At 52.5% G+C, this 21738-nt stretch overlaps 8 protein-coding genes and 1 non-coding gene across 9 annotated transcripts; 3 read left to right on the plus strand and 6 right to left on the minus strand.

Moving 5' to 3' along the window:
• Positions 1 to 542: 542 nt before the first annotated feature.
• Positions 543 to 613, minus strand: VTN00DRAFT_t113. Its single transcript has one exon. It is a non-coding gene; the product is annotated as a tRNA-Gly (tRNA).
• Positions 614 to 1001: 388 nt separating this feature from the next.
• VTN00DRAFT_5460 (uncharacterized protein) lies at positions 1002 to 4797 on the minus strand (the record flags this gene model as incomplete). The annotated part of the gene is made up of 5 exons (XM_069431994.1): positions 1002 to 1181; positions 1259 to 1456; positions 1515 to 2833; positions 2885 to 3866; positions 3931 to 4797. 5 exons carry the CDS (start codon positions 4795 to 4797, stop codon positions 1002 to 1004), a joined length of 3546 nt encoding a protein of 1181 aa, XP_069287897.1.
• A 967-nt stretch (positions 4798 to 5764) lies between these two features.
• On the minus strand, positions 5765 to 7106 carry VTN00DRAFT_5461 (uncharacterized protein; the record flags this gene model as incomplete). Its single annotated transcript, XM_069431995.1, has 2 exons — positions 5765 to 6519; positions 6821 to 7106. 2 exons carry the CDS (start codon positions 7104 to 7106, stop codon positions 5765 to 5767), a joined length of 1041 nt encoding a protein of 346 aa, XP_069287898.1.
• A 1052-nt stretch (positions 7107 to 8158) lies between these two features.
• Positions 8159 to 9403, minus strand: VTN00DRAFT_5462 (uncharacterized protein; the record flags this gene model as incomplete). Its single annotated transcript, XM_069431996.1, has 3 exons — positions 8159 to 8372; positions 8438 to 8861; positions 8932 to 9403. The coding sequence occupies 3 exons, from the start codon at positions 9401 to 9403 to the stop codon at positions 8159 to 8161; spliced, it is 1110 nt and encodes a 369-aa protein (XP_069287899.1).
• Positions 9404 to 10717: 1314 nt separating this feature from the next.
• Positions 10718 to 11685, plus strand: VTN00DRAFT_5463 (uncharacterized protein; the record flags this gene model as incomplete). The annotated part of the gene is made up of 2 exons (XM_069431997.1): positions 10718 to 10979; positions 11120 to 11685. The coding sequence occupies 2 exons, from the start codon at positions 10718 to 10720 to the stop codon at positions 11683 to 11685; spliced, it is 828 nt and encodes a 275-aa protein (XP_069287900.1).
• Positions 11686 to 11844: 159 nt separating this feature from the next.
• On the minus strand, positions 11845 to 13361 carry VTN00DRAFT_5464 (uncharacterized protein; the record flags this gene model as incomplete). The annotated part of the gene is made up of 2 exons (XM_069431998.1): positions 11845 to 12280; positions 13159 to 13361. 2 exons carry the CDS (start codon positions 13359 to 13361, stop codon positions 11845 to 11847), a joined length of 639 nt encoding a protein of 212 aa, XP_069287901.1.
• Positions 13362 to 14238: 877 nt separating this feature from the next.
• On the plus strand, positions 14239 to 16933 carry VTN00DRAFT_5465 (uncharacterized protein; the record flags this gene model as incomplete). The annotated part of the gene is made up of 4 exons (XM_069431999.1): positions 14239 to 14399; positions 14479 to 14754; positions 14808 to 15074; positions 15130 to 16933. 4 exons carry the CDS (start codon positions 14239 to 14241, stop codon positions 16931 to 16933), a joined length of 2508 nt encoding a protein of 835 aa, XP_069287902.1.
• Positions 16934 to 17903: 970 nt separating this feature from the next.
• VTN00DRAFT_5466 (uncharacterized protein) lies at positions 17904 to 19337 on the plus strand (the record flags this gene model as incomplete). The annotated part of the gene is made up of 3 exons (XM_069432000.1): positions 17904 to 18207; positions 18286 to 18558; positions 18622 to 19337. The coding sequence occupies 3 exons, from the start codon at positions 17904 to 17906 to the stop codon at positions 19335 to 19337; spliced, it is 1293 nt and encodes a 430-aa protein (XP_069287903.1).
• A 531-nt stretch (positions 19338 to 19868) lies between these two features.
• Positions 19869 to 21632, minus strand: VTN00DRAFT_5467 (uncharacterized protein; the record flags this gene model as incomplete). Its single annotated transcript, XM_069432001.1, has 1 exon — positions 19869 to 21632. The coding sequence occupies one exon, from the start codon at positions 21630 to 21632 to the stop codon at positions 19869 to 19871; it is 1764 nt and encodes a 587-aa protein (XP_069287904.1).
• Positions 21633 to 21738: the final 106 nt, after the last annotated feature.

Here is a 21738-nt window from a genome sequence, read left to right on the forward strand (position 1 = left end):
TAGTATATCCTCTTTATTCTTGCTAAGTCATATCCATATTCATATCCATATCCTTACTGTCATCCTTCGTTTGTCCGTTAACTTGTTTGGCGGATGGTAGGCTTACGTCCGCGATTGCAGACACTCATAAGGTGAACTACATTGGGTCGGCAAGCCCCGAAATGACAGCATGACGGTCGAGAAGATATACTGTAGACAGCTGGGGAACCTTGAATCGTAGTAAATGTGAAGTGTGAGATGGTTTTTGCGGCATGATGAGCCGGCCCTCTTTGGTAGTGAGCCGGTAAGAGGAATGTATATAAATTCCCAAGGTCACCCGCACAGCGGGTAGGAACTCTGTCAACAAGTGAACACTCCCCTTTGCCTCAGGACGGATTATTATCCGGCTCTTCATCTAGATAGGATCAAAAGATTAAATTAAGAGGAAATTTAATATACCAAAAAAAAGCCAGCCCTGAATATGGATGTCTATGCTAAGTGGGGTGTCGGGTGTCGGGTGCGGGAAAAAAACAGAAGAAAAGGAAACGGATTATTGGTAAGCATGCATCGTCCGCGAATCGAACGCGGGCCTCATCGATGGCAACGATGAATTCTACCACTAGACCAACGATGCTTTGCTTGTCGCAAGAAGCGGATTAATTTTCTATTTATGTGCAAGCACAGATGGAACAAACTTTAGGGATTTCAAATAAATATACCATACACGTAGAAACCAAGAAAGAGGACAAGGATAACGAGGGCCGAATTGGTCAATACAGCGGAAGAATGCAGAAAAAGGACCTCAAGCCCCCAAGACCCAAGCCCTAAGCTGCATCGTTGTTCATCTACGGCACTGGCTAACAAGTAAGCAATCCTAGGCAGGCCTCCAGCTTGCGCCTGGATTTTCTTCCTCCTTTTTCTCCAACTAGTTTTGTCTATTTAGGTAATTAATTTTACAGGAACAAGGCAAGAGACATGGTCAGATACATAGATTAGGTACTTAAGATAGGATATCTGCCTGTCTACTCCACGTCGACATCGGGCTCGGCGTCACTGTAGCCCTCCATGCCTTCGGACATGGCGTCCGCGTTGAGGTTGGTCGTATCTGCGGGGGAGCCGCGCTTCTCCTTGCCCTTTTCGTAGGTGATGGTCCTCCAGCCTTCTGGTGAGGAAGGGTCTTTGATGTATTCGGACATGGGGAACTAAAAAATAATAAAGCATGTTAGCGGTGTCTCTGGGCTGGCTAGAAAGTAAAATCCGATTACGGATGGTAACCTACGTAGTGGTCGTTCTTCTTCATGGTGACAACCCATGGAACGTTGTCGAACGTGACGGCTCGTAGCCGGAAGTACGTGTTGTCAGGGATCTTGTTGACTTCTCTGACGAAGCTGTCGAGATCTGGCGTCTGCACGCCGTTGACACCCGTGATGAAATTGGTCGGCGAGAGACCATACTGGTAGGATGGCGAACCGCGACTCTATAGAGCAGTCAGCAGCAGCTTCCGAATAGAAACTAAACACTACAGCCGGACATACCCTCGCGCTAACATAGACCTCACTGTGCAGCTTCGAGATCTGCTGCCTGACAGCGTGATGCGGCTTCTGCAGCACCGCACCGCAGAAGACCACAGCCCGATCGGTCTCGAGATCCTCCGTCGGCACCGTGGGCACCTTGATGCGCATCTCCTGCCCGTTCCGGACAATAAGCGCGTCGAGGACCTCCTGATCGTACATGATATCGAACTCCGAGACGCGAGTGATCAGCTTGTCGTTCAAGGTCAAGATGATATCGCCTTCCTGGAGAGCGTCCGCCTTCGACGTGAAGGATGGAGGAGGGCAATCCACCTTCCGCACCATGAAGAGCTGGTGCCGCGACGGGTTTGCCTTCGTGACTTTCTGAATCCACTCCTCCGAGACACCCATTATCCGTGCCTGGCTCATCTGGATCACGTAGCTCTCCATGTTCAAGATCCGAAGTTTCGGGATGATCCCTTGCTGGATCTTGCTGATGATGGGGAGCAGCGAGGGTGTAGCAAAGCCCAGGTGGTACTCGACATCCTTGTGGCTGTTGGGAGTGCGTTCACCCAGATAATTCAGCCAAAGAGCTTGGACAACACCATCTTCGCCTATCAGGACGCCGTTCGTGCACTGCCCGCTGAGGCCAGTGTCCACGGTGATGGCGTCCAGGTTAATTGCGCGATATCTCGGCGCAGAAGCATTTGCTGGAATAGCTACCGTCGTAATGTCCGTGACAGTCGTCTTGGCGACCACTATACGAAAGTTTTGGTTAAATCCAACAAAGATGGTATCTTGTCCCTGCTTAATGTTCTCTGTACTGAGCTTAGCACTCTGGACAGGTGCCTGTACCAGACTAGAATCGTACTGCACAATGGCGTAGTTCTGGAGCGGATGCAAGAAGATGACCTTGCCGCTCACAATAATGGAATCAGCAACGGTAATATTGATGTCACATAGATCATAGGGAACAATGGCTCTCGACACCACGACGAGACCTTTCTCTGCATCGATCACCACCCCGAACCCTGTCTTCTTGGCCTGAGGAAAACCATCTAGCTTCAGAGGCATCGTACATGAGACGCGGACGAAGCTACGTACAATGTCAGCGGCGGCCGGCTGACTCACCCCGTCTAGCTGGATGAAGTCCGCCTTTCTCGGAACAGGCGGCGCCGCTGGGATAGGATCAGCGATGTCGGTAAAGTCCCACAATCCGGTCTCATCGTTTCTCTTGGCGAGACGCATCTTCGGATGCCAGTGACGATCAATATACACGATACTCGTGCCTTTGACGTGGAGATCTCTAATATGCTTGTACGAAATAACGACCCTCGAACGATCTGTACATGTCAGTATCATGGGTTTGGAATTCTATGTTCAGTTTAACTTACCAGGTATGGTCTTCATGACCTCTATGAACTCATCCAGATTACGAGTAGGTCGCTTATCGACAGAGTCTATAATCCACCCAGACAACGTGTTCTCAAGCTTGAAGGACCCCGCTGCCTCACAGACATACACACCTCGAACGGCGATGGCGTATAGTCTTGCCTGCTGATAAGACAGGTCGTGGAAAGTCCCACCAGCAACAGTCAGGAAGCGGTCCGGTGTGATTGCGTGAAGATCGCCAACTTGGCACTCAACCTCAACATCTTCCCCACCCCTCTGTACTAGTAACCGGACGGTCTGTCCAACGCTGGAATCCAGAATGTCATCCAGTCTCACAAACTGCGTGAGAAGCTCACCGTTGACCTTTAGGAGCACATCACCCTCCTGAAGCTTCCCATCGGCGGGTCCCTCGGGAAGGACGATCTCCGCAACCAGCATACCCGTTTCCTTTGGAGCCGCCTTACGAATCGCAGCCTCCCACTGCGGAGTCAAGCCCAGACGACGGCATTCGTCGAATGGCTTGAGAATCCATTGTGTCTGTATGGTGCCTCGAGTAACCGGCTCGCCCTTGCGGATGCACTCTAAAGCCCGAAGGGGACGGTCTAGAGGCAAAAAGTAGTCCGTAGCAGCACCATCGGCACGGCCTCCAGCCTGGAGAGCAATGGCGTGACCATCGATATCAACGACAGGACTGCCGGAACTTCCACCACTGGCTGCAGCAGCGGCCTGAATGTAGTTCGTATTGAAATCACTGTATCCATCGCCATATTCCGGTGCATTCCGATCCAGACGGCTGATCACGCCGGACAGAATGCTCAGCTTCTCTCCTGCATCGTTGCCAACGACCCGGATCTCGACACCAACACGGGCACCCTTTGGATTCAGCGGCAGCTCCCTGACCTTCATGTATTTGATCGCAGCGGGATCGAACTTGAGGATACCAAAGTCGTGGACGGGATCTCGGTATATAGGACGGACGTCGCACTAGAATTGCTTCGACTCAGTATTGCAGACAGATTAAACCGCTTGTAATAAATGACAAGCCTACCTCTTCGTGATTGTCGAAGATACAGTATCCCCAGAAAGGTCCCGCGCAAACCACATGTCTGTTGGTCAAGATGTATCCCCTCTCCGCATCGACCACAAACCCGGTCGCCTGGCTGGACATGGACAGCTCCGTATCGAAGGAGCAGGTCTGGCAAAAGTGAATGGACACGACACTCTTCACCACGGTCTCAATCGTAGCCTGCCACTCGGGAGAGTCGGCCGGAGTTGGCCCAACGGGCAGCAGGGGAGGGTCGTCCTCCTCATCTTCGACGTCGTAGATGGTTCCGTTGGCGGGTGTGGTATCTCCAGGCGTCAGCTGGGAGGCCTCGGGCTTGAGATGCTTCGCGGGACGCTCAGAGTCTGCGACGGGACTGTGCTTGCGCTTTGCGCGGGTCTCGCCGTTCCTGTCCATGGCGGATGAGGACGGGGACGAGAAGCTGCGGGCGGCGCGAGAAAGGCGGAAACGGGTCCCGGTTGCACGCGATGACGAAGCGAGATAGGAAAGGGTCCGGGTAGATGTCGCGAAGAAGCCGGTGGAGGGCAGTTGCACGACTCGACCCCAGGCGGAGCAGGGCAGAAGATTCTTAGAACGATGTTTCAGCGGACGGCGCAACGTTGGTGAGGATGATGCGAAGCAGTCTGGACCGGGCAGCACGGGGCACCGGGTGGTAGAAGAAGAAAAGGGAGAAGAAGGGAAGCTCGAGGATAAAGGAGGGATAAAGGAGCTGGTCACCGACAGACTAGGAGGTTGCTTGTGATAGCTGTAGGGCGCGGCGGCCGGCGGTTTTGCTGAAGTCGGAGAAGCAGTCGAAGCCGTAGCAGCAACAGACAAGCCCCTTCTGCACGCCGGGAGCAGGGCGGGGGACATCCACAAGACCACGGGAGGCCTCCAGCCGGCGAAGCAGTGGGTGCTGAAAGGGCTTCAGAACAACTGCCGGACTGGGACTGGGATGAGGCGAGGCTGGAGGAGCGCGTGGATGAGGCGGGAGAGTCACCGGTGCATCCTCGAGGTGGTGTTCTCTTTCTCTCTGCTCGCACTGATTGGGCGGGGACCCTGCGGCTTCTCGACCCTCCTACCGCACCACGCGCTTGGTTCGTCTGCATTGAGAGAGCACTGGGTGGTGAGCTTCTATTAGGGAATACGGGTTCATAAGTAGCCGGTATAGGTGGCATATTCTTTGTGATTACCCATCCATCATACAAGTACAAAGCTCTTTGCTATGCTATATATGGTGCCCCTTATGACGTCGGTATCTAGACTCCAAGCCGAAAGGGAATAAAAGCGGAAATGATATTTCATCAGACAGATCAGAAGAAGATACCGTAGTAGACACACAGTATGGCATTTCCCGTCCTTTGACCGCGCAACGCCAATCTACACGTTCGCACCGTAGTCCGCCTTCAGCTATTATTCCTTTCAAGACACACTCCGACGATGCACACCTAACAACCCTTCTCTTCGTCTCCTACATATCTCCTTGGAGAATTTATCCCTTCTTTCCGAAACCCAGAACCACGCGATCATTCATGGTCATTATCATTGTCCAACAAACGCTGCTGTCGACTCGTTGAGGTTTTATGGCCCGCGAAATCCCGCGCAGGGATCGCCAGACGCAGCAGATCCTCTCTGCAGACTCTGCTTCCCTTGTTTGCACTTCATTTCCCTGAATCGCAGTTCTGTGGCCGCTGACGGTGGTGCGCGACGGAAAAATTCCCTCCAAGACCGAGTTCATACGCACCGTCGGCCGACTTGTTTTTTGCTTCCGATCTATCTGAAGCAGGGAAGCTTATAACCATGAGCAAAGAGCTCCTCGAATATAAATAAATCTATCGCTTCACACAGCGGCGTCTCCAGCGGGCGCAGGGCTGGGCCCACCGTTGCCCTGCATAGCAGCCTGTTGGCCTGGCTTCTGCTGTTGCTGCTGCTGAGAATTTGGACCCTTTGCAGCTCCTGGGAATAGCTCGTTGAGCTTGGCGTACATCTCGTTCACGCTGGGGAGGCTGGGAGGTGGTGTCATAATCGCCGGAGCCGACGGGGGAACTCCTCCGGACTTCTTTGCTCGGTCCGCAATGGTCGCGAGATATGCCAGGTTTGCTTGCAGACGGCGCATGCACTCAATGTATTCCTGGCTGGGCTTCTGCTGTCCCTTGGATGTATCATTTGCGTTGTTCGACTGCTCCGTCGACGACGATGGAGACGCATTCTGGTCCTGGGCCGACGAGGACTGGGAAGCTGCTTGAGCAGGCATCCCTGCCTTGCCTGCGGCTTGCAAGTTGACGACCTCCTGCAACAGCGCGGAATTGATATCGAGGAGGGTTGCGACCCGAGCCTTGTCACGGGCAGTCGCCTGCGCTTGAGCCGCCGACGGCTGCGCTGGAGCCTGAGCTTGATTCGGCGGCTGCTGAGGACGCTGTTGCTGATTGGGGAACATGTTGTTTGCAGGAGAGACGGAGGTCATGCTCTGAGCAGGAACTTGAGCGGTGGTTACAGGCAAGGTAGAAGGAACTTGAGCCTGCGACGACGGGGCCAGGGTCGTTGCTACAGTCGTCTGGGGATACGGCGAAGGTGCAGAGAAATTGGGGTGGGGTCCTGCAGCGGAGAATCGCAACGCGCTTATAGTTAGCCCACGGGCCCAAGAAAGCACGAGGTACGAACTGCAGATATGAAGAGGGACAGGACGCCAGAACCTGGACAAGCGCACACCAACCCCCTCAGGTGATACAGATCTGCCACCACTGCACGGTCCGGCCCGGGCTGGTGCCACAAGAGGCCCGTCTGCGTTTCCCACGGGGGGAAGCAGTGGTCAGGAGGCCAAGGCAGATCCGGATGGTGATGGTCCAGTAGGGCTGGGGTCCTGCCCCTGGGTCTTGGATGTGGAGAGATGACTTACCAGACGGTTGCTGGGGGATGCCGGACGGCATCATGGCACCAGCAGGGACACCAGCCTGCAGTGGTACGGCGCCAAAGGCATGCTGTTGCTGCTGCTGCTGCTGCATGGGATGGTGGCCCTGTGGCGTCTTCGCCTGGGCATAAGGAGGGATCGGTGCCGTCGGATAGAATGGTACCTGCGGATTATGTGGACTCTGGGTTGGGACAGCAGGATAGCCGGCCGGCGAGGAGAATATGGGGTTGGCAGGCTGCTGGAAGGCAGGATAACCGGTGGGGTTGGGGTTCATGGTCACTATCCAGCGTTCGACCGCTACGCCGTGCTTCTTCCTACTGTTCCGTCTGTACTTCTGGCGGTGCGGATAGGGATGCCGGTCCGCACAGGACTCGGCTCTTTTTCTAATCGATCTGACACGAGGCAAGGTGCACCGAACCGGGCCTCGAGGGCGGGTATCCAGGGGATGGGACTCGGAAGCGGGGTCTGACGGGTGGCTTTGTTCAGTCGAGAACGAGGTCAAGAAGTCCCTAGGTTGGAACTTGGGACGTCCTGGGCGTGCGGCGGGCGAACCGTTCGTCAGCAGATCCAGAGACGAGAGCGCCGGGAGCCAGCGGGCGATGATTGGCTCTGACGCGACGGTTGATATAAGGAGATATCTGAAAGCGATTGACTTGCGGGATCGGGTGACAGAATGAGGTTTTCCTGAGAGAAATTTGTTGGCCGGATCGAGTGCGATCAACCTCGGCTGGGCGGGCTAATGCAGCAGACAGGCTGGCTCTGGGGCGGTGGGGAGTAGCCTGGCGCCGCGTCGCCGCCACGCAGGTTAATCGAGCTCCACGGCGGCGGTGGAGCGCCATTGGGAGAGCGGTCGGTGGAGCATCGTTGGGAGAGGATGACTCAGAAGAGGGAGAGGAAGATAGACAGGAAGAAGAGGAGGAAAAGAAAAGAAAAGAAAGAAAAGAGGGGAGATGAAGCACAAAGAACGAGGGCCGCGGACATGATGAGGTAGACATCGTCGTACCGCGGCCGGTATCCGTGACCGTACGGGCGTTCTGCGCGCGCACAAAGGGGCGGATGGTATGGTAACTCAAAAACGCCACGCTAGTCCGTTCTCGGCAAGCACGTGGCCGGCGTGGTTCCTGTCGAGTTCGAGCATCTATCGAAGCCACAAACTCTTACACAGTACAGAGTGCTACGGAGCAATAGTGCATCTTTTCACTGCTTTGTTTTAGATCTATATATATGTATTTATGGGAACATGACTATATGTTCCTGGATGGGATAATGGGGAGTCCACCAGCTTACCTACCTAACTGGATGCATTGAACTTCCCGGCCAGCTCCTTTATGCCTTCTTCAGGAACGAGACGACAGCGTCTCCAAATTCTTTGGTACCTGCCTGGCCGCCCAAATCCCCAGTTCGGATCCCGGAGTCGATTACGGCCTTGACCGCCGCTTCGATGCGCTGCGCCTCCGCCTCCATGTTGAACGAGTACCGGAACATCATAGCTACGCAGAGGATCATGGCGGTGGGGTTAGCAATGTTCTTTCCCGCAATGCTGTGTGTGACATGTTAGAATTGATCTCAAGAATTAGAGATTGAAGTCCTGGCAAGGCGTCTTACGTAGGTGCTGAGCCATGAGTCGGTTCGTACAGCCCATATGGCTGCGTCTTCAGCGTCGTGTCGCCCGGGAGTCCGTTCAGACTCGCGCTGGGCAAGACTCCCAGACTGCCCACGATCGAGCCCGCCTGGTCGGAGACCATGTCACCAAAGGTGTTGTCGGCGAGGATCACACCGTTCAGCGAGCGCGGGTTGGTCGCCATAAGCAGCGATGCAGAGTCCGCCAGCTGGTGCATGAATTTCACCTGGGGGTACTCTGTCGTCAGGGTCTTCTCGACGACCTTCCTCCAGAGACGAGACGAAGCCAGCACGTTGGCTTTGTCCAGGGAAATAACGGGCCATGGAGGGTCATGGCGGAGGGCGAGCTGCGCTGCCATGCGAGTGATGCGTTGAATTTCCGCTTCTGAATAGCCCCATTCATCCATTGCTGTAAACTATATCAGTATATGTAAGGAAAGACAACCAAGAAACCATCTGTGTTATGGGCGACTACAGACCGTAATCCTCGTTTTCCACCTTCCTCCCAAAGTACGCGCCTCCACAGTTCTCCCGCAGCACAAGGAAATCCACTCCCTCGATCACATTTGGCCGGTACGGACTGAACTCCTTCGAGATGGACTCACTGGGCAAATTGGCAGAACACGGCCGCAGATTCGCGTAGATATCCATTGCCCGCCGCAGCTGCAAAAGGCCGCCCTCTGGCCCATCCAGGCCCCGACGGGCATTATCCCACTTGGGTCCTCCCACTGCCGCAAAGAGCACAGCATCAGAAGCCAATGCGGCCTCTTTGACCGCGTCAGTCACAGGCTTGCCGTGGACGTCGATGCTGCAGCCCCCGATGAGCTCTTCCCTCAGGTTAAACTGGCGTTCGGGCGTGTTGAAGACCTTGAGCACCTTGACAGCTTCGGCCATGATCTCCGGACCGATGCCGTCGCCGGGCAGGACCAGGATATTGAATGTCTTAGCCATGGTGGCAGATGTGTAGGCAGAATGTTCTGACAGGGGAATGAATTGGGTCCGAATTGATGCTTTAAAGGCCTACCCCCGTCCCAATACCTGCAGAAAAGCAACTGTCGCGATCCTGCAGATCCCAGATCTCTTGGTCGCAGGTCATCGTTTTAAAACAGGCTATGTCGGCTGCACGTCGGCGAGCACAGCGGCATTGCGGGGTTGAAAGCAGTCGGAATTGATGGCGCTGGTGGGACGCTTGCGTCCCGAAGCATGCATTCCGAGCGGAGCGATGCTCATCCCCCTGACTCGGTCGTTGCCTCTAAAGCACTCTAGTGCTTTTGATATCGAATCAGACGGTGGCTCATGGAGCTGCCTGTCCCGAGTCGCTGGAGATGTCCTCCGGTCTCGCAGCATCCATCTCGTTTGCAGTGTTGGCGGAGCGGGGCAGATGGAGCGGCAGGAACAACGCATCAATCTTCGAAGCGAGGCATGAGACACTCGTGATGCACTGCCAGATGTGCTTTCTTGCCGGGATGCATACTCCTAGCAGGGCTGATATTCCCTTGCCCCTGCAGATGCACTGTTCCATAGTAGTAGATTGGATCGATGCGGGGTCCTATGCTTTTTTGTCCCATGGATGCTTTGCCCCGCATCCAAGGAGACAACCACAGCTGACCAAAAGATTCCCACCCTTTCTGTTCTTGATTCTATATCCTTTTTTGCACTCTCTAATATCAACCCCTACCCTATTTGTGTCTTCAGTACTCGTTCTCTTCAGAATAGGTACCTAAGTGCCTTCCTACATAGTAGGGGTCGGTGGGATTCCCTGGTGTGGCCCATGGAGGGATGTAGGAATTTGGTCGACGCTGGTGTTTAGATGCTGCCTTTGAGAACAGCTGCTGGCCATCCTTACCGCCTTCCATCTCTAAGGTCATTAATATGGCTGACTGATCAGGTGGTAAGAATCCTGGCAGTGAAATGCAAAAGCAGCATCAAAACACCAGACATCCCTCTTTGTGGGGCGCACCAGGGAATCTTTCCGGCCCCTACCACACAGTACAGCACAGACCTCAAGGTTTAGAGCCTTGAAAGGTCGAGTCTATTGAAAAATGCCAAGTCCGATCTAACTTTTATGCCAACGGTTTCTAACATATTAAACTGATCTCAGATCCTAGGACTAGATTTACGTTAGGTAGGTACTTATATCCATGGATTTGTCCGCCTTACACAGCTTCTGGCTTGTTAGTACCTAGCTCAACGGATTCCTACGTAATCCAGCAAGATATACCTCGTTCCAATACAATTTATATTCACACCACAGAAGGACAGAAAATGTCTACCACCCCTCACGTCCTCCTCATAGGCGGCCACGGCCGCACCGCTCGACTCCTGACGCCTCTCCTCCTTGCGCGCTCATGGAACATCACGAGTCTCATCCGCAGGGAGGAACAGCGTCCCGAGATACTGGCTCTGGGCAAGGATCAGCCGGGGCAGATCAGTGTTCTGGTGAAGGATCTTGAAGATGTGAAGAGTGAGGGAGATGCGAGAGGGATCTTTGAGCAGGTCCGGCCGGATTATGTTGTTTGGGCTGCTGGTATGTATACTTACGGAATGTTCATCTTTGGTGGCTCTTTGGATTCCCATGTCTTATCGTCGTCTCCTTTTCTTTATTACATCTTGCTCTTTCCCACTGAATCATCCTCCACCCTTACCTACTAACTCATGCCCACAAAGGCGCCAGCGCCAAAAACGCCCCCTCCACCATCTACGCCGTCGACCGTACCGCCGCAAAGCACCTCTTCCGCGCAGCCGTCTCAACACCCACCATCACCAAGGTCCTGATCATCTCGCACCTCGGCAGCCGCGAAGTTCGGGCCCCCTGGTGGAGCGAGGCCGAATGGAAGTACATCCAGTACGCGAACAGCCTGCACCACGATACCTACGTCGCGAAGCGCGAGGCCGATGAGCTCTTTACCTCCTTGGCAAGGAGACGGGTGGTTGAGGAGGGTGATGCGAAGTTCCAAGGGATTGTGCTTCGTCCCGGGAGACTGTCTGATGAGCCTGTCGGTGGTAAAGGGAAGGTGGATCTGGGTCGGTGTAGGCCTGGTTTGCCGGTTACTAGGGCTGATGTGGCAGCTGTGGCTGATGGGTTGTTGGCGAGGTCGGATACGTGGGGGTGGGTTGATGTTGCGGGGGGAGAGGAGGAGATAGGTCTGGCGGTTGAGAGGATGGGGAGGAGTGAGTTTCATGATGATGCGATTGAGGGTGAGAATTTAGAGAGGATATACGCCCCGGATTAGGTTGTGGAGAGTACTTGGTTGTGGATGTGGTAGGGTTTGATGGTGAAGGTCCACCTGGGACGGATCTCCATTGTTTTTGATCTTTATGTATAACTAGACTTTTTGCTAACAAAACATAAACGCCCGTCGTTTCCAGGAGCCTGATTCTCATCAAATGTCTTAAAGACCAACCTGGTATCCGCATAGCTCATCATTCTCCACGTGAACCCCACGTTCCATGTCGAAGTTGAAACCCATCATAGTCGCACATGTACAGTTCCTGGAAGACGAAATTTCACCACTGTCAGGTCGGTTGAAGAGCGCATACTGCTCCCCGGGGCGGTGAACCATGAACCGCTGCATTGGGTTCATTCCATACCCCTGGATCCCGGGCGTGGCGTCCATCTGCAGTATCGGGCCGTGATACGGGCAGGTGACAGCTTGAGGGACGGCAAGTTCTTGAGGACCATTTGCATCTTTCTTTGGAGATGAGACGTTTATGTTATTATTGCCATTCGAGCCTACGACTATATTGCCGCGTCCCTTCGAGTGGGAGAGCAATTTGGGGCTGGAAGTGGGTGACTGGCAATCAGCCTTGTCGGTAACGGATCGGCTCCTAGAGTGCTTGTCTCTTAGTCTGTTTATCATTGACAGGGAGAGTCAGATGAAAAATAGTTCGGAGATAAAGACGGACCCTTGTGGCCTGGCCTGACTCTTAGAGGAAGGCATTGTTGAATGAAAAAGCTCTGAACCTGGGTATATTGACTGCTTTGTATGCGGTTACGACGATCGAAGTCCACACTCCTTGAGCAAACGTGAAGCAACAATGGATAGAACAAAGTGATGATGGAAGGGATAGTAATGTAAAGTCACGTCGGTATTTTGTATCTTCAAGGGACTCTGGATGAACTGGAGGACATGCTCAGCTACATATATCTCGACGGGGAGAGACCCTATTTATCTTCAGAAGAGGAGTGTTTGGGGCCGCAAGAAACAGTGGCAATATGAGCAATTCTCCAGGCGCCTTCTCTGCCTGAGACCATGAAGGGAATGACGGATTGCCTGCTGTCCCTTTCCTACCTATCAGGGCAGAATTCCATCATTGCGGTAGACCGAAAGCTGGGTACGCCCTCGCGGAATGAACAACAGCTACGTAATCTGCAGCTTGTCACCGCGAATCCAGCGTTTGCTGTTGAGTGATAAGGGGGAAAATGTGTTTTACCATTTTAGGAAATCTCTGCCATTTGACAGTCAACTTTTGTACGACTTCTGCCGGCCAATCAGGGTTCCGGAGGTTTAAGGTTTGTGCATCTAAGGATGATGGATCGGCTAGGGCACTCTGCAATGCAAGCTCTCCAATGCACATCCGCGGACGGACGCACTAAGAGAGCTCTACTAGCGATATCCCAGTCCACCACGCCCACTCATGGACGGAGAGCTCTGCTATTGCTCCACAGACTACGTTCCAGAAGGGACAGGCGGTAATGTCATTACCTGAGCCCCTCCTGGCTACCATATAGCACATTGACCTTCTCCAGGCCCGCCTTTTTTTCTCGCTGGAATGCTGCCAGGACCTTGACCAGCATGCTAATGCTCTCGAGCGGGCTCGACAGCCTGTTAACAATGATGCTGCCGCCGTCTTTGACACGACTGCCGCCTGGGAAGCAGAAGTCCACGCTGGAAATTTTGGTTGCCATGGGTGGGGATTCACTTTTCTGGGTGGGGCATCCCGCTCGGCCGGTGTAGTTCCCAAGTAGTTTGAACTTGGAGCAACCGCCATGGGAGGTGATGGATATGATTTGTGCGTTTAGTTTTCGGATGGCATGCGTGGTAGTATGGTAATATGGTTTCTCCGGTGGAACAAGATCACCTCGCCGGGACTCTTCTGCATCCTTGCCCAAGTATGTTAATTCCTTCTTCAGAAATCCATGTAAGTGCTGATATTGTATCAGGAGTGTGAATATGATCCCGTGGCAACATTACACATACTAGGTACCTAGGTGCCGAATGGTACGTATACATAGTCCGTCCACCAAACTCTCTCTGCACGTTTTATTCTGGAATAAGAGAACGATGTCTATAAACATAAAGTCTCCTGCCAGTCCTTCAGAATATACTTTCCTAATCTAGCTGCATGTCGGGATTGAGGGGCGCCTGTATGTGAATCGGATGGGTCGTGTGCCAGCCTTGCGACTCGTGTTTTGAGCCGCGTTATTCCTGCACAACAGGAGCTGAATGTAATCTCCCGGACCAGTGGAGCGGCAACAACAACGGTTAGGGGCGCCTTGCGAAGTACTTGGGTGGCAAAGCTGCGTTGGCCAACTGTGTCTGATTGGGACGTCAACTCTTGTTAGCCTTGGCAATGTAGAAGGCAGCCACGAGGCTGAACGAGGCTGACCATCAGGAGAAGACACTTAAGATGCCCATAACTTCTGGTTCTAAGTCTCCCATGCCTCCGAGGTTCTTTTTGATTACCTTCATATTCATCTCTAGAGACGTTGCTTTCCGCCACCTTTCAGATCAGCAGACCTTCGCTAGTCCCCTCAACCGCCTATTGCCCATCTTTTTTCCGCAATGGATGCTGTTCCAGCTCAACATGTTTCCCACCGTGACGTTCCCTTCCAGCAGAGATGGGAACGCCTGAAGCCTGTTATCATCGATCTCTATGTGAAAGAGGACAAGAGCCTTTCAGAAGTGATCGCGACTATGAAAGCTGAACATGGGTTCGACGCAGTGTAAGCGACAATTGGACACGTCAAGTCACCATGTAAAGGTAGTCTGCTCTCACTGACGCTTCGAATCTACTTCTTCCAGGGAAAATCAATACAAATATCACTTCAGGAAATGGGGAATAAGCAAAAACATAAATTCCTTCAAGAAGCGAAAACTCATGGATAAGGCCCAGGACCGAGCCAAGGCAGGCAAGAGAACCGCATTTAGCGTCCAGAACAAGCCGGTGGATCCAAGAAGGATCTTGCGAGCGGTGAAAACCGAAAGCAGACGCGAAATATTCTTGAAACCAGCAAACGCTGGGAAAGCGGACAGCCTACAATGTTTTCCGTGGCTTAATCTCCAATGGGGCTCTAGCATGTAAGTCCAGTTGGCTCTTCTAACGAGTATCAGGTATATCTGACCAAGTTCAGATTCATGAGCTGGAATAAACCGTATGGGGCTATGAATTTCCAGCGAACGTCGGAAAGAGACCATAGCTCGCCCTTCGGGCACGCCGTCTCAACCCCAAGCGACATCATTGTCACCACACCACGTTCAAATAACGCAGGCTCTCCAAATGATGCACCCTCACCACTGTCGAAGGCGCTCGTAATTAAAAACTCCGTCGATAGAGCTCGAATGTTTGCGGAGGGTAGATTTGACGACCTCATCAAACACATGAATAAGGAGGAAGCGATGTAAGTTTTGTTCTTTCCGCAGTTGAATAGTATCTATAACTAAAACGGTCTCAAGTACAATGTCTTCCTGGTTATACCAATTCTGGTTCTTTTCTTTCAAGACCGCAAAACATTGGGGCCGCGGACCCCCTTCCTGGAATGCCGAGAATCTTTTCTTAGACGACTCTCAGATTCTGGGTTCGTTAAGGAACCCGATATTTCTTGAGTCCGAGCTTAGAAACACCGAGTCGGAAAGTTCACATTCTCAACCGCCATCCCTCTGTCGTTGGAGTATCCATTACAAATGCGGCCTAACTTACGAACCAATTCCGGAACCGGAGAGAGCATCCGAGCCAGATCCTCATGATGAACGGAGTTGGCCTGTCTGGCCAGAAAGTCTGCGAAACCCCCCATTCCATGAGAGGCTAGTCAGAGGACTTGAAAGTAACAACTTTAGCACCATAAAGAAAACCGAACTACCGGTGGCAGTTCCACAGATTGTGAAGGCTACTGAGAGATCTCCTGACGTCCTCCTCACAGAAGCCTTGGGGTTTAGCATCATGGGGCGTAATGCTGACCTGACAGCCGAACTGGTTGAAAAGTTCGATGAAGGAAAGGCAACCATAAACGGACTTCGTCCTCTTCACCTCGCCACCAGCTTTCTCGATGGTGCGACGACTTGCTGTAATATCCTGGCTTCGCTTCTCCATTCTACTTTCGGCCTGGATACTGTCCGAGAAAGGCGCAAACTCTACGTGAATGATCTTGATCACACGGTGCTTGATAATCTCATGATTACAATTCTGAGGTCCCATTCATCGACTGTTCCAGGTGACGTAGATGAAAGAATGAAGAACCGGGCGCGCTTCGACGGAGAGGAAATTGACATATGCGGAAGATGGGATGCTGACTCCAAATACGTTCGAGGATTATTTGGCCATACAGAAACCCCGATCCTGCCTGCCTCCTGGAAGCATAAGTTCTGTCACACCTCAATCCAAGCAATCTGCCATTGCATAGATCTACTTTACGGGTCAGAAGTATGGCAGAGTGAACTGTGGAATCCAAGCGGTCTATTTCTGAAATATTGTTCGGAATGTGGGCTGAAGATGCAGCTTCAGCCACTTCATACGCTGGTTATGACGGCTTTTCACCTAGCTAACCATGGATCTACTGATGAGGATCTCTTTGGCATGCTTGCATGTCTTCTCTGTCTATTGAGCTGTGATGTTCTTCCCATAAGAAAAGCGGAATTATCAACCGAGATACTCTATGGGAGATCACCACACGCTGTCGGATGCGTGCATGAAAAGCTCACGCCGGCCGAGCTAGCCGATCGCATTCCTTCGGTGTATATTGAGGCCTGGCCTGCCCAGGTCAAGACAGGTTGGAAAGTCTTCTGTTTTGTTCTTCGGCTGGCAGAGACAGCCTTGGTTGAGACACTCGCGGTGCTTCACGATGAGCAGCATGATACAGACATGACATGGAATGAAGATGAGACTGAGGAAGCTATAATGGCTCTTTTGGAATATGGACGTGATGCCCTGTTCGAAAAACGGCCAGTAATAGGTGTCCTTTATGCAGCGGTGCAGGCGGAATTTTTGACCTACAGACGACTGCGTGAGGGCGATCCTTGGATATCGGCGAATTTTAGTCTTTCCGGTCTTCTCCAAGATTTTGAAGAAGGAAATTACGATATTCCCTCCATAGGGCTGGTTGCAAAAAAGCTTTTGAAGCCATTCGGGGGCTGTGGAGCTTTCAGTTGCCGCACTTTGGTTCCAGGAGCGGACGATGCTTGCGTGCACTATTTTTCGAACATGGACGACTGGTTTCGAACTAAGTTTATACACTTTCCGGATGCATATGTGACTGATCTATGATAATAGCTTTCCTTGGATTTCCAGTCAGGATTTACACATTTTCTAGGGTGTCTTAACAGGAAATCAAAACGCTTTACCCCAAAACTAGGGTTCAGTCCACATTTATCATGTGCTGGTAGGCATCAAGCTGTATAGTCTAACTGAGAGCTAGCTTCGTTTTTCCCTTTACTGGGATGATAAATGGAAAACTCCAGACATCTATATGGCTTTCCGACGAGCATGATCGCTTCGCACAGCATATTTCTCCAAGCTGCGAATTTCATAGTCCCTCCAGGTCATCCCCTCTCAAATATTTGGTAGGCCATGATAAGCTATATTCAAGAAAACTGATGGGGATCTGTAGAAGGTTTATTCCTATCCTGGAAGACAATGTGCTGCTTTGTTCCATTTCGAAAACGGATGGAAGTGTGTGTTGCAATCATGGAACTAATACCAGCTATTTTGGCATGTAAGGTAACTTTAGCATAAAGTATAAGCAATTCCCATACTTCTAGTTTCCCTCGTGTAAGATGAGTGGTGCAAAACAGCAACCCGATGAACCATCTTCTGCGCGGGTGAAGGTCGAGAAGGTACCTAAGGTTCTGGGTGCGATTATATAGTATACCTAGGTAGTACTGTACGAGTATGCAAATCGAAATTCTCCACAAAAAATGACAAAAAGGTATCTATAATCGCGGAAAGAAAACAAAAAATTATTAATTCTTATCCCTTAAGGGCTGTTCTTAGTATGTATGTCCATACTGTACTCCGTACCTAGAATGGACGACCTTAACTACATAACTAAACCCCTCCTGATTAGTTAACTAAGTTAGGGCTAAGACCTCCGTTCTGCACCCCCCTCCTGTTTGTTCTGTTTGCCTCTCCCCCACGGGCAAGATTTCTCAGCGGGACAGTCGACAGCCATCGTCATCAACTCCTAGTCCCACTGTTTATCTTCACCTTTCCTCATTTTTTCCAAGATATCTTCACCATGGGCCGAATAGAAGAACTCCCCGACGACTTCGACGAGTCGCTCGACCTGAACAAACAACCTCCAAATGAACAACCCATCGCCCCCTCCCTCCCGCACAGCGGCATCGAGAATGTCGAGCCCTCGAACGAGGCCCCCTTCCCGATCAACGAGGAGAAGCTGAAGGACATGGAGAATGACCCTTCCGCGCCCAAGATGCCGCCGGCCATGGCGTCCGTCAAGTCCCACACCGCGGACGAGATCATCGACATGATGAAGAAGACGCCGCTGTTCATGACGGATTTGGAGAATGCGGGAGATGAGAGTATGTACTTTATACTTACGCATCGTACCGTATGGGATGGGGAAAAAGGATGATTTACTGATCTACTGTTCCATGTAGAGGGTGAAAACCTCATGCTCGACGCCATCCGCGCGATGCAGAACGAAGGAACACGCGGCGAAGTCGCCCAGAATTTCCGGGAGCAAGGAAACGAGTCTGCCAAAGCGAAGAACTGGAAGGACGCCAAGGAGTTCTACAACAAGGGCATTGCTGTCTTGACAGCCAAGGAGGATCAGTGGGAGAAGCCGGAGGACGTCGCAAAGGAGCAGAAACTGCTTCGCGAGGTGGAGGAGGCGTGCTATATCAATCGCGCGCTGTGTAATTTGGAACTGAGTATGTGGTCTTTCCGTGCTGATATATGTGTTGGAGGGTGTAGTGAACTAATGTGGCATACAGAGAACTACCGCTCCACGACCCTCGACTGCGCATCCGCCCTCAAGCTGAACCCCAAGAACGTCAAGGCATACTACCGCTCCGCCATGGCCCTGCTGGCCCTCGATAAAGTCGCTGAAGCTGAAGACGCCGCATCGCGCGGCCTGAAACTCGACCCGAAGAACAAGTCCCTCGAGCAGGTAGCTTCCAAGATCGCCGCGCGCAAGACCGTTCTGGAGGGAATCGCGGCCAAGAAGAAGGCCGAAGAAGAACGGAAAAACAAGGAAAAGGTGATCCTCAGCACGGCGCTGCGCGCCCGGCAGATCAGGACCCGGACGACGGACCAACCTCCGGACATGGAAGACGCAGAAGTACACCTTGCGCCCGACCCTCTGTCGCCCGAAAGCACACTCGTCTTTCCCACAGTGTTCCTCTACCCGATGGACGCGCAGTCGGACTTCATCAAGTCGTTTTCGGAGATGGATTCGATCGCGGACCACCTCGGGTATATCTTCCCTCTGCCTTGGGACTCGAAGCAGGAGTATACTCTTAGCAGCGTCGACTGCTACATAGAGACTGTCTCGGGCGGGCTTATCAAGGCGGGTAAGAAGTTGCCGTTGCTGCAGATCCTGAGTGGTGGGAAGGTCGAGGTCGTCGATGGGTTGGTGAGGGTCAACGTGGTACCGACGGCAAAGGCTGGCAAATGGATCGAGGAGATGAAGGCCAGAAAGGGGAAGTGAATGAGTGGGATTATTCATTCACAGTTAGCTTCCTAGCGCCTTTCATTCCCCGGACGCCCTGAGCGTCCCGATGTTTTTGCAATGAGGGCTATTGGAGAGGAAGACAAGGAGACGTCGGTGTTTCGGCATGATACAGACACCTAACCCTCTCTTTCAACCATCCAGGTCAAGATGCCATTTCCCAGACACTACAGTCTATTCTCAGCCTCACCAGACCACAAGAGAGGGTACTGAGTGACGTACTCATATCGGGGAAGATTACCTGTCTATTCCCTAGATTCCGTACGTGAAACGCTCAGAACCAAGTCTCCAACCAACCGGCAGAGTGCCATGGAATCTGAGTGAAAGTGCGAAGATTCTTTTCGCAGCAATTTGTATATGAACGTGGAGCGGGCATCTCCTGTACAGATAGATGTGTAATGCCCTCCTGTTTCTTATGTACATACATACATCAGTCATGTCCAAAAGTATATATGTGAATGCTAAACTCATAGTATAGTAATTGTTGATGCAGTTCATCAGATCACACTCCTATGACGGAAAAGCAATGTCAGGGAGCAGGAAATCCCACTGGTCACTGCTCAGCATATCCATCGCAAGGTCAAAATCTTGGGATATCAACTGTTCCCGATTATGATCTCTATCGGTTGCAGCGCCTGACTCGAAACTGGAGCCAGGTACGGATGTATCAAGCTCATCCTGCGAGCGGAGAATAACGGCTGGTGGAGTCTGCTCCTGCTTCTCTAACTTCTTCGCCGCGTTGAGAACATATCCAATGTCGCAACGTTTCAGATACTTCCTCGTCGGCTGCTCACCCCCGAAGACCGACGCGATCTCATGAATCAGCGACTCCCGCTCCTGCTGATCTCCCCGATCCCGATCCCGATCCCGCGACTGCGACTGCGACTCGCGCCGATCAAACATATCCAGCATCTTCCGCAGGACCTTCGTCCCATCCGCCACCATGGACCCGATATCCCTGAGCTCCAGATCCGAGATGACCATCTCGACATCCCTCCTCATGAGGTCCGACGAGAAATCCGGGAACGACCTCTCGACGAGCAGGAACGCCGCCAGCGTCACGGCCGCCGTGTAGATCTGGTAGCCCTGGGTCACGAACTTCTGCGACCGCCGGAACCGCTCGACGTCCGGGGAGCGCATGCCGTGGTACACGGACAGCAGGCCCTGCGCGGCTTTGGCGCAGACGCTCCACGATTCGCCGATCCGGGCGTGGAGGAAGGGGCGGTTCATCCGGATGCGTTGCATGCAGATGGAGATGTGCAGGACGCAGTGTTGCCAAGATATTATGTGGTCTGGACTATTACTACTACTAGACAGGTGCTGATGTTGTGAGCTTTCAGTTTCGGGGCTGTTGTTGTTGCTTGATCGGAAGTACCATGGGAAGTTGTCGATGAGCTGCTGGACTTCGGTGTCGATGGATTGGATGTAGTCGTACGATGAGAGATATGCCCCGTCGTCCACGTAGATCTTTCGGAATATCGTGAAAGCTTGCGCGCGGCAGATATTTGCGCTCATGTCTGTTGGTTCGTGCATCGACCTGGGACTCACACTCGTCTCGGTGATGTCGAGATCGTTGCAGTTGAGCGGCATCGGGACCTTTGAGGCTGCTGTATGGATGAGAGGGGCCCTGTCGAGACATAGTGACTGGAATGTATCACAGCACCACAAATCCCACCAAGCGCGTCGCCGCAGTTCGGTGTCCAGGCAGTTTGCACCGGGGATGTTCTTGTCAAGTCCAAGAGCTTGGGCGTTTCGGACGGCCTGGCCTAGAGCAGAATTCATCGCCTCAATATTCTTCGTCGACAGCCAGTACAGCTGTGTCGCCAGAAACGTCTGGAGCTGCAATAGGGAGGGCTTCGACTCATACTCTCCAGCATGAAGTGCCTGCCGTGAAGCTGAATGCCAGATATGGGAGAGATTCCGAATCGTGGAGTGCTCAAACCCCATCGCCTCCACCAGCTCAACGGGGATCAGGAGGGCGCTGATAGAGATGATCGTATAAAGGAGAGACAACCAGATGAGATCGATGTCTTGAATACTACCTGACCAGAACTCGGCGTATTGATGACGGAATGATGGAATATGTATCGCCTGATAAAGCCAGTTGACATTTTCCATATAGTAGCACACGAGAAGGTCGCATTGATTCTGCGACGGAAGCACTGCTGCGAGCTGCGATTTCCAAAACAGCTTTATGTCCGTAGGATCGCGAATTATTGAAGATGAAAATGAAACGCCTGAAGAAATGCCATTGAACCCTAGAGCCTGGGGCATTAGAAGAACAGGAAATGGGTATCTCGAAACGTTGACGAAGAAAGAATCCGGATGTGACTGGATAGGCTGTCGCCAATTCTCAGGGAACTTAGCTATCGGAAGGTCT

The sequence above is a fragment of the Thermoascus crustaceus genome (genome assembly GCF_041956765.1).
Source record: "Thermoascus crustaceus strain CBS 181.67 unplaced genomic scaffold VTN00scaffold_3, whole genome shotgun sequence".
NCBI classification, from domain to species: Eukaryota; Fungi; Ascomycota; class Eurotiomycetes; order Eurotiales; family Thermoascaceae; genus Thermoascus; species Thermoascus crustaceus.